At 32.7% G+C, this 12,291-nt stretch overlaps 1 protein-coding gene across 1 annotated transcript in view; it reads left to right on the plus strand.

The window, feature by feature from the left end:
• The first annotated feature begins 1,380 nt into the window (after positions 1-1,380).
• Positions 1,381-12,291, plus strand: part of LOC109085197 (cilia- and flagella-associated protein 46) — an 88,182-nt gene continuing 77,271 nt past the window's right edge. Inside the window, 8 exon segments of the mRNA XM_042737619.1 lie at positions 1,381-1,546; positions 1,820-1,914; positions 6,767-6,898; positions 7,255-7,319; positions 8,942-9,025; positions 9,027-9,104; positions 10,783-10,906; positions 11,778-11,866. Of these exon segments, the coding sequence (XP_042593553.1) occupies positions 1,498-1,546; positions 1,820-1,914; positions 6,767-6,898; positions 7,255-7,319; positions 8,942-9,025; positions 9,027-9,104; positions 10,783-10,906; positions 11,778-11,866 (716 nt within the window). The 5' untranslated portion in view covers positions 1,381-1,497.

Raw genomic sequence — 12,291 nt, forward strand, 5'->3', positions numbered from 1 at the left:
TAGATGTGGAACTGCAAACCAATGTACAACCAGCTGGGAACAAAAGAGCTCGCTGTAATTGACTAAATTCAGATTACTGTTAGAACATGCATTGGCAAATTTAATATATATATATATATATATATATATATATATATATATATATATATATATATATATAAAAAAACAAAAAAATATAAACAGATGTTCAGAGCTAATTTTAGCTTTCAGCACATATACTTTCACCTCAGATGAACTACTGTAAATCTCACAGATACATGTGTTCAGAAAAGTTATCATAGTTTTAGTGACAATGACATGAATTATAAACAAAGTATGAAAAATGTCCAGAGTTTTCATGTTATTAGATTTTTAACAAAAATTAAATTTGTACCAGGAGGGTGTTACCCCACAGTCTTACAAATCAATCTGCTTTAAACATTTACTGCAAAAATCAGAGTACAGATAGATATTGCTTAAAATTAAAAAGAATACAATCAATAATTATGAATTACAAAATTATAATAGCCTATTTGAAACATTTTGTTAGCTGACTCTAACTTGAGGTAATTTTTAAATATAAAATCCAAATATTTTTATCCGTCCAACTAGTTAGAATACATCTGATGGAAAAACAAAGGATTTGATGTTCAGAAGAGAATAACTACAGTAATTTCTCATTGTCCCTTCTAGAGGTTGAAACTAAAATTCTGTCATTCGTAAAACATAGTTATATTTTTATTTAAAAACACATACTCGTATCTACAGGCCCTAATGTTCTCATATCATATATAACTGTGATGATCTACACAACAACAAGCTTTAAATCACTTTTTTGTGATCATGAAAAGTAGATCATTTACTGTGAAACTCTCCAGTACATCACCAGTGTGCTTCATAGTGAATACTTCTACATCACTCTTATTAATGTAGTAAAAATACAATAAAAAAATTTAAAATTACACAAAACATTGTAATGTATTTAACAGTTTTATTAAATTATTAGTTTTCAAACTAAAACATTAGGGGACGTTTGAATTATTATTATTATTATTATTATTATTATTATTATTATTATTATTATTATTATTATAATAAAAACTATTATAAAGATGGATGATGAACTGAGACAAAAAGCACACATGCAACATTTTTATTTAGTTAGTTATTTAAAAACATTTATTAAAATGTTCGACATTTTGAAGAAATTACATGTTGGATAAGCAGTATGTTTGCACCTTTTTAAATATGTAGCTACTTTTAATCCGTGTATATATATTTTATTTAGATGGCGTATAAATGTTGTTAGGGTTATTAAACGTTTAATATTTCTAACACGTTTCGAGTCTGGACTGTTTAGGAAACGCGTTTGACCCTGCGCGCTTTCCGTTCAGCGTCCCGTTGCGAAGAGACGCGTCCCACCTGGCAACCTCTCCTAACATAAACAAGAAGTAAATAATAACAAACACACATCAGTGTTTTCTTCTTTAACCGCGGAGCTGCTGTTCGGCGCATGAAATGGATCTTCGCATCCGACAATATTTATCAAAAGCTCAGGAGAAAAGAGGTAATTATGTGTTTATTAGTGGATAGTTTATTAAGTGCGGTTATTTTATTATCTTATATTGTCAGTTTTATTGTCTAATATTGAAATAAGGGGCTAGTTGTCACATGGAGAAAGTTTTCTCTAGCAGTGTTTTGTTGATTTTATTCTTAAAATAGAATTTTATTATAGTGAATTATTTATTTAGAAATTATGTTTTTATAATATTTCGCATTTCTTGTGATATTAAAACAAGAGTCTGTATAATAGAGTCAGTGTGTGTGTTTGTGTTGTCAGATGCTGTGTATGTGAGGAACGCGTATGATCTGATCCGAGCTGCAGCTCCAGCAGCGTCTGAGCTGCGCGTGCTGTGCGCTGAACAATCTCTACAGGTGCCGCAATAAACCATCCAGCACATCCTGAGATATCAATCAGACGCTCTCTCTGCTTCAGTTCAGGCAGAACTATGCTGTTTTCTATATTTATTCATTACACATGCATGGATTATTCATCAGTATAGGTCTTGATAGTTTTTATTAATTTCAGTAAAGTGGCAGCTGTTTATTATAGCTACAGTATGTTATGAGCTCTAACCACTTGTGTGAGATATAAACTTGAATGTCAGTAAAAATACAGTGCGCTGAGAATGTGCTCATCCTCAGGTCATCAGAGATCAGGAAGAGTTTGTTTCTTCGTCAGGTTTGTAGAAATGTAGCACTGCATCAGTGTCTCAGCAATGGATGCTCTGCAGTGAATGGGTGCCGTCAGAATGAGAGTCCAACCAGCTGATAAAAACATCACAATAATCCACAAGTAAACCACAGCACTCCAGTCCATCAGTTATCATCTGGAGAAGACAAAAGATGAAACAAATCCAGCATTAAGACGTTTTTAATTCAAATACATAGAGTCCATAATCCATAATAACACTTCCTCCAGTGAAAAAGTGCATCTCCTGTTGTCTCTCACATCAAAATCCAGACACATATTTGTTTAGAGCTGTTTAAATCGCTGCTTGATCTGTGCAGATTTCTCTCCTGATTCACACCAGAACACTTTTTCACTGGAGGAAGTGTTATTATGGATTATAGACTCATATCTGAGGTAAAAACGTCTTAATGCTGGATTTGTTTCATCTTTTGTCTTCTCCAGATGTTCACTGATGGACTGGAGTGCTGTGGATTACTTGTGGATTATTGTGATGTTTTTATCAGCTGTTTGGACTCTCATTCTGACGGCACCCATTCACTGCAGAGCATCCATTGATGAGACACTTATGCAATGCTACATTTCTACAAACCTGAAACAACATCATCTACATCTTGGAGGGCCTGAAGATGAGCACATTTTCATGGATGAACTTTTCCTTTAAGTCTTTATTGATAAGGAAAGTAAATACACTGTCACAGTGTTTCTGGTGTGAAGGAATCCAAAGCTCTGGCTGGATACGCATGAGGCTTTATTTCAAGAAAGGACCATAGTGCAGGATAAGCCTCTTCTCTGCTGGTTGCTTGAACACACACCTGAGAAATGCTGCAGAATTTACCTTCCTGCTGCCTCTCAGTGTGTGACAGCGAGGTTTGAGTTTCACAGTAATGCAGCTGAAGACATAACGCTGGGTTAGATAACAGCCACGGCTCTCTGCTGCACTGTCACGCCTCCACGGCACTTTTGTGTAGCGCAGGATTATCGTAACAATGGCTTATCTCAAAATGTGTCGTCGTTTTATAGAGCGAGAATCTCACAGAATCATGTCTATATTTCAACCCAAAAAAGAAATGATTATATTTTGCCCTTAAGAAAAATAAAACATTTTGTCAGATTTGTATTGCATTGCAATATTTTGTGTTATGCCTTTTACCCTTAAAAATATAATTACTGTATAAGGCATCCAGATGTTTTGCATGCAATATTTTTGTTATTCTTCATATTCTCAAGGTTGATTCTCAGTGCAGTAATTCTGTAATACACTATTTTTTATACAGTAAATTGCAGTGACCTGGACAAGTTCTTGACAGATTTTGCAAGATTCACCTCTAGACCTTTAACACTAAGTGCATACAGTAATTAGATGCTGTTTGCATTAAGTTTATTAAGTGAAAATAGCAGTATTTTCTTTGTACTAAGTGCATATAGTAATTAAGTGCAAATTGCATTCAACTTTGCGCTAAGTGCGAATAGTAATTAGATCTTATTTGCATTAAATGCATGAAGTTAAAATACTATTTTCTTTACACTAAGTGCAATTAGATGCTATTTGCATAAAATGAATTAAGTGAAAATTTTAGTATTTTCTTTGCACTAAGCACATATAGTAATAAGATGCTATTTGCAATAAGCAAATTAAGTAAAGACAGCAGTATTTTCTTTACATTAAGTGCAAATAGTACTTAGATGCTATTTGCATTAAGTTCATTAAATGAAAATAGCAGTATCTTCTTAATTAGATTTTTTTTTTTTTTTTTTGCATTAGGAACAATTAACTGAAAATATAGCAGTATTTTATTTAGACTGCTCAAATAGTAATTACACCACATCCAATTTCAATTATAGGCCTATTAAATAACCTTTAGACATTTTATTTCTTTTATTTATTTATTTATTTTAAAATAAATACCTCTCTGAGCTGATATGCAATGAAGGAGCAAACAAGGTGGTCTATCTGCACTCGTGAAACATAAAGTGTTAGTTATAAACATAGAGCTGATATTGAAGTGTTTTTAAACTGCTTGGTCGTCCACAAGAGCAGAAGAGAGAGCTATTTTGTTGTCATATCACCTTAAAGTATGTGTATAAATAATCCCTTACATGCTGACACAATTCAAATGTCACATGTGACCAACAGAAAAAAGCAATCATTTCAAGCGTCCCTTCCTGAGAAGAGAAAAGCTGACAAATAGAGCTGAGCAGGCTTTTGCTCAGTGACTCGTGAAGTGAGAAATCCTAAACAGATAAGCGAGCAGTATAACTCTCATACAGAGACAGCGCGGGTTATGAGCATTGTGAATTCATTCCCATCAGAAGTGAAGGAGTGTATAATATATATTGCACTAGTCTGAAGTGAGCTGCACAGGAGCTTGTGCTGAATCTTCTACTTTTTGCACCCAAGCACTTTACAGAGTTCCAAGGGCCATTATGTGCTTCCTGATGTGGCAAAATATTTATTGCCAACTGGGAGATATGTTTGAGGCTTAGGGCTTTCATTAGTTGAGACGTTTCTGATGGCAAGAATTTAGGTGACATGACTCACAATTGATTTCCAATAGAGTTTACATTAGCATGTCACATCTCAGCTGTGATTGTTTGTATTGTTGCAAAATGTAGTTATGTTAGATTTCACCCACATTCATACAGGACATACACACAAAGATATGTATGTATATATATATATATATATATATATATATATATATATATATATATATATTATATATATATATATATATATATATATATATATATATATATATATATATTATACAGTACAGGTCAAAAGTTTTGGAAACATTACTATTTTTAATGTTTTTGAAAGAAGTTATCTATATTATATATATATACAGGTTATATACAAGTCAACAGTACAGGTCAAAAGTTTGGGAACATTACTATTTTTAATGTTTTTGAAAGAAGCATTACAGTACAAGTCAAAAGTTTGGGAACATTACTATTTTTAATGTTTTTGAAAGAAGTTTCTTCTGCTCATCAAGCCTGCATTTATTTGATCAAAAATACAGAAAAATTTTTAATATTGTGATATATTATTACAATTTAAAATAATTGTTTTTAAAATTTATTATACTTTAAATTATCATTTATTTTCTGTGATGCAAAGCTGAATTTTTAGGATCATTATCACATGATCTTTTAGAGAATCATTCTAATATGATGATTCATTATCAAAGTTGGAAACAGTTCTGCTGCTTAATATTTTTTCAGAACATGTGATACTTTTTTAGGATACTTTGATGAATAAAAAGTAAAAAAAAAAAAAGCTATGTTGTTTTAAAAATATAAATATTTTGTAATAACAATATACACTACTGGTCAGTAATTTGGGGTCATTAATTTTTCTTTCTTTCTTTTTTAAAATAAAATCAATACTTTTATTCAGCAAGGATGTGTTAAATTGATAAAAAGTGATAGTAAAGAAAATATATTATTAGAATATATATTATTAGAATTTTTTCTTTTATTTTGAATAAATGCAGTTCTTTTTAACCTTTTTATTCATCAAATATATTAGACAGCAGAACTGTTTCCAACACTCATAATAAATCAGAATATTAGAATGATTTCTAAATGATCATGTGATAGACTGGATGTTACATGTGACACTGAAGGCTGGAGTAATGATGCTGAAAATTCAGCTTTGCATCACAGGAATAATTTTTAAAGTATATTCAAATAGAAAACTCTTATTTTAAGGTGTAATAATATTTCACAATATTACTGTGTGTTTCTGTTTTTTTGATCAAATAAATGCAGGCTTGATGAGCAGAAGAGACTTCTTTCAAAAACATTAAAAATAGTAATGTTTCCAAACTTTTGACCGGTACTGTATATATATATATATATATATATATATACTGTACTATATAGCAAATCTCATCTGCTGAATTGTTTATATTGTTGCAAGATAACTGTATATCCATCCAGAGCTCTAATCTGCTAAATGCAACTATAAGGCATAAAGATATTAAGAAATCATAAACATTAAAAACAATTCAAATCTTTAATTAAAAAAAACATAAATAAAAACAAACTGAACTTGAATAAAGACAATGCACTAAAATGCATAAAAAAGCATAGTGTGCACACAGATATTGTTGTATGATATTTTTTAAATAAATTAGGCTATTTCAGTAAGTTTTGTGCATATAATAAAATGCATTTCAAGTTTTTGATCAGAGCTTGTGTGTTGTGATCAGTGTTGTTTTAGTATCATTATAGTTTTTAGGAATATTTTATTTTTGAAATTTTCTGTTTTCACTTTAATTTTAGTTAAAGTTTTAGCAATTTGTTTGTCTTTTTGTCATTTTTAGTAATTTTATACATGCAGTTTTTATTCATTTTTATTTTATTTTTAGTTATTTTAGTGCAAGTTAAACTAAATGAAAATGACATTTAGTAATATTTGTAATGATTTTAGTTTTAACAAGAATAAACCTGGTTGTGATCTGCATGCAGGAAGGCTGACACACTCATCGTCTGTTGTGTGTTGTGTGTTGTGTGTTGTGTTGTCAGCTGGGCTGTTGGGAAATCACACAGGACTGTTTAATGATGTACTTGGAAGGGAAACCTCCAGCCAATCAGTTCCTGTGTCGAGCGTATCTGTGCCAGGGTCAGCTCATCTCCTCACGCTCCATCAGCACAGCGGTAAGTCCAAACACTCATTAAAGAACGTCAGTCTTTGACCTCTGAACTCTAAACGTGTCTGTTTGAGAACATATCACATGATCTTTATAATGAGAGGAAACTCTGGAAACAGGATCTCACAGAGACTCTTTTCACTTGAGACAGTAAACAACCAAAAATTACAACAATTTTCTCCATAAGTAAAATAACATTAACTATAACCAAAAAAAATTTCAAAGACAGACATACTCATAAAACTTACAAAGACAGACATTCTGTGAGCACTGAGGTTGATGCACTCGATACACTCTCAAAATACTTATCTGTTCCTCACATCTTTAATTGTGTTCTTATTTGTGTTGTTGTTCTATTTCCAGGAGGACTTGGATAAGGCTGTGATGTACTATCTGAAGGCGATTGAGATTGCCAAAGACAAGTCCAGGTAGAGTAAACTATCCGAGCAGAGAACAGATGATAGAAACTGATTCTTCTCTCTCATCTCCTGTCCTGATTAAAAGAAGTCTGAAGTGACCCGCTTCATCAAGAAAAACAAGCAAGAGCTGGATCGTATTGCTCAGAGTTACTCTTTCATAGTTTAGGAGACTCGTGGGGTGTTAACTGAAGTTCTTAGCATTCGTAAGAAATGCTTGCGATCTCTGTCTTTTGATGATTGCACCTTTGACGAATCTGAGCACGCTTTGAGACATTATTGAGATCTCATCTGAAACTCTAGAGGAGGTTACAGGGCTCTGAGAAGTAGGAGAAACTATAGTGAAGTATAACAAAGATCTCATTTGTTATTTTTTTTACACGTATTTTTGTGGAAACCGTGCTACATTTTATCTTTCAGGATTCTTTGATGAATAGAAAGTTCAAAAGAACAGTATTTGAAATAGAAATCTTATGTAACATTATAAATGTTTTAACCTTCACTTTTGATCAATTTAATGCATCCTTGTTGAATAAAAGTATATTTTGTTTTCTTTCTCTTGTAAAATATTGTTTTCTTCACACTTTTGATAATGCATCACAGTTTCCACAGAAATATTGTGCAGCACAACTGTGTTCAACATTGATAATAATCAGAAATGTTTCTTGAGCAGCAAATCATCATATTAGAATGATTTCTGAAGATCATGTGACACTGAAGACTGGAGTAATGATGCTGAAAATACAGCTGTGCATCACAGAAATAAATTACACTTTAACACATATTCACACAGAAAACAGCTGTTTTAAACTGTAATAATATTTCACATTTTGTTACACTATTTTGGATTAAATAAATGCAGCCTTGGTGAGCAGAAGAGACTTCTTTTAGAAACAACAAAATCCCAAATTTATTTTATGTAAAATATAATTTTTGTTTGTTTTCTTAACAGCAGTTTTCCTTCTAAATACATACTGTATACATCTTTAAGTTACACCCCCTCAAACACCTCTGAGATAGAAATTAAATAGTTTCAGGCTTTAACACGAGTGTCGAGGTTTTAAATATTTAAGCAGTATGCCAGGACATCAATCATAAAAACTAAGCAACTCCTCGTGGAGTTAACTTTGAAATATTAACACTAGGAAAGTAACAAACTATCAAGGGACGTCCAGCATGCAGGGCTCGGCCAGATGATGTTATATCTACTCTAAACTTGTAATTGTTGGATGATGGATGTGTAATCCCTGCTTCGCTGCTTCTGTAGTGGCTCTCAGGCTCTGCCAGCGGGAGAACAGCTCAGATACTCGCTGCTAAAACACGCCGTTCTCCGGTGGATAAATTAGCCTTTCCAGAATAGAGTCCTCAACCGTCTTTTCTTGCGTTCCTCGCCCATCCTGCAGTAATTGCTTTATATCTCATGGACATTGAGGCCTCCCGTGGCTCTTTGAAAAGCTCATGCACTCATTACTCATTCACACGCTTTGAGATCTAAGGTCGCTCGCAGTATAAATTGAGATGTAGTGAGAAATCGGATTCTGATCTTCCCAAAAGTGAGAGCTTAAATAATTAATCCGACTATTTTTATTCCGGTCTCTTTCTGCTTCTCCCCTGCCTCGTTCTTTCTTCATTAGATATCATTTCCTGGTGTTCAACGCCTCGCTGCTGTACCTGCAGTCCGTCAGGCGGTTCCTGAGGCCCGGACAGAGACGGCTCCTTTTCTTCTCTCACGCAGGTGCTCGAGGCTCTAGAGGAGGTTCAGGATCCTGATCACGCATGGAGGGCTGAGCTTATGCTGTAGGTGGCTTCACGTTTGACCGTTAATTACTGTTTTATGCACACAATGTGAGTGAACATCATGAAACCAGTCAAGAATGAAGTCCAGGCCATAATTCAGTACAGTATCATAAAAAAGACAAATGCAATCATAGCATACTGTACATAATGAAAATGGAGCATGTTTAGATTTTTTTTGATAATCTCAAATCTTCTCCTCTCAAATTCTCCTTTCTGTTTGTGCAAATAAAGTATTTCCATGTATTTGGATTATACAGTTTTAACATACATAAATGAAACTTTTAAACTAAATAAATGTAATTGTTTTCACAATGACCAGACTTATATGAAAGATTGGTTAACACTTTACTTAAAGCCTTTATGTATAATGCATTATAAAATGATTATTACAGGCTATAATGCATTGTAGTTAATAATAATTTAAAATGCAACAATTAATTTATAATTAATTAACTGTGGTTACAGCTATTCATGAGATTGTACAAAGCATTATAAGGTGATTACAAGGCATAATGCATGCATTAAAACTACTTTTATAATGCATTATACATGAAGGCTTTAAGTAAAGTGTTACCAAAGTTTCTTTTCTGCCACAGAATAAAAAAAAAAAGTTCATATAATTTTTTTTTTTTAGACTCACAATTAAAAAGTTCAAATTTTGGGAGGAAACAGTCAAATCACGATTCTGTGAGTTTATATCATGCTATTCTGAGAAAAAAAGTGAGAATTGTGAGATGTAAATTCACAGTTGCAAGAGCAATTTCAATAAATGCATTTTGAAAAAATAACCAGTGGCAGAAACGGTCTTCCATAGATTTATGCTGATTCTAAGCAATTTCAATAAATGCATTTTGAAAAAAATGATGTAGATAATTAATAATAAACTATGCAATTAAATCTGACCAGTTTTATTTATGCATGACTGACAAATATGCATAATAATAAGTTAGTTTGTTTATGTTAACTATGTTTAATCCAAATGCATGGGAATTTTATATGCAGTTCAAAAACATAAATCTTAATTTTCAGTCTAAGTATTTTGTATACGTTATGGTAGTTTTAGTTTGACTTCAAAATGTAGATTTAAAAAAAAAACTGGGTTATGGGAAAGAATTTAACTTTAAAAAGTTTTTCTTTATGCATAGTTCATATGAGATTCATATGTAAACTTATTATATGATATGGTAGCAAATGCAATCTGTGGTTCGAAGTTAAGAAACTCAATAATCAGGACAAGTACGCAGCCTTTAGATGCTCTTTTGACGCAGCCGTGACCTTTGAAGCGCTGAATTGATGGCACAGATCTCCAGTGATCCTCATCCTGCAGCTCACAGATACCCTGCACCTTCCATTATGTCAGGGTTCAGTCTGTTTTACACCACTTATTCTGAGAAAATTGTTTAGAGATGGATCTTAAAGGTCATAATAAATCTTTACGATGTGATCAAACTCCTTTATGGCTGTTTTATTGTTGTAGGCATGTTATCCCGGAGCACAAAAGAAACTCATCCCTAATAAAAGTTATAAGAGCCTTGTCATTGATCTCAAATCGAATCTGGCTCTTTGCCTTGACTCTGAAGTCTTTTGTTGAAGAGGTTGCATTGGAAATTCAAATGCATGCTGTAAAACACCAGAAGGCTCATATTTCATGTTGTTTTCATCTGGTGTTTCTGTTCAGACACCTTGTTGAATGTCTGCTCGATGCTGGGAAGCAGAAGGAAGCAGCTGCTGTGGCCAAGGTCACCTCTGATTTAATACAGGCACATAAACCAGAGCTTTATCCCCGGCTTTTCTCCATACAGGTAAATCTTTCTCTTTTGTATTGTGTTATTAATCCTGCTCGAGCGGCTGCAGCCGTCCTCATTCACTCAGGCTCTATTTCACCTAAACATCTTGTGTCTTTTCTTTATTCTCCACAGAACTGACATGTTTTTCATATCTTATTTAGTTGCTCTTAATTAATGCACACCCATAATAAAGGCATATTATTCTAGTTATCCAGTATGTTTCAGTCTTTCAGATGAATTGCATGTGTGTTTCCATGTATGAAATATAGCGTTATATGAAGTAAAACATATATGAAACCTATTAGAAATCTGGAGCAATTTCATATATTAATAATTATATCCAGCCCATACAAATATGCATGGTTATAAATGCGTAATACATTTAAGGATGTCATGTTTATGTATTGTATATCCATCCTAAAACCTGTCAATACATGTTGATATTACAGAAGTAAATATAGAAGATAGACATGTGTTTAAAAAATTGTCAAAAAGTGTGTATAAATACAGATTTATATATATATATATATATATGTATATATATATATATGTATATATATATATATGTTGTTGTAAAGTGAAATAAATAAAGTTGCATGCATAAATAATATATATATTGTTGACATACATATGATTGCTACTTACAATACCATATGAAATCATCATATTGATATTACATATTTGCATAAACAAATTGTATGAGTTTAGTTAACTATTATAACCCTGCTACCCAGAGAATGCATACAGTATGTGAAAATTATATATTGCCTTATAGATAACATACATGGCACTATCACTCTTGATACAGAGCAATAAATGTCATTTATTACATGAAAGCGTCTGCTAAATGAATGAATGTAAATATAGTTATATGTTTCCTCCACAGGTTCGACACAACCTCATGGATGTCTCTGAAATGCTGAACGATGGAAACCCTAAGTTGCTTGTGATGTACAAGATCCAAAAGCTTAAACAGTAAGGAAGATATTTCTCACATTAACATTTTATCACTTGTGTTCAAATACAGCTGCATTTTGTGGTTACTGTACGCTACTGTACACATCTTAACTTCTCCAGTAAAAACAACACATTTTGTGTAGCCTACGCTGTAAATAAACAGTATTTTCTTGCTCCATCAAGCCCTGTTTAAAGCTGCTGTGTGTCAGTAGTGGAAACAAGCCGAATTGAAAAAATGGTGATTGTTTCCAAACAGGTTTCTTAAAAAAGACTCACCCAGTCGGCCACTGTTTGGACAAACAGGTGTCCTGTTCACATGCCCGGTTGCTCAAAAAAACAGATCAGTGTTTTGAAAGTGTTACAGAAGGTGCTTTCACACAAATGCGATCTTTTCTGTTGTACTCTGTTGTGATACTATCATGCACCGTCTTGTTTTTTCTTCA

This window comes from Cyprinus carpio, chromosome B13, assembly GCF_018340385.1.
Source record: "Cyprinus carpio isolate SPL01 chromosome B13, ASM1834038v1, whole genome shotgun sequence".
Taxonomy (NCBI): Eukaryota; Metazoa; Chordata; class Actinopteri; order Cypriniformes; family Cyprinidae; genus Cyprinus; species Cyprinus carpio.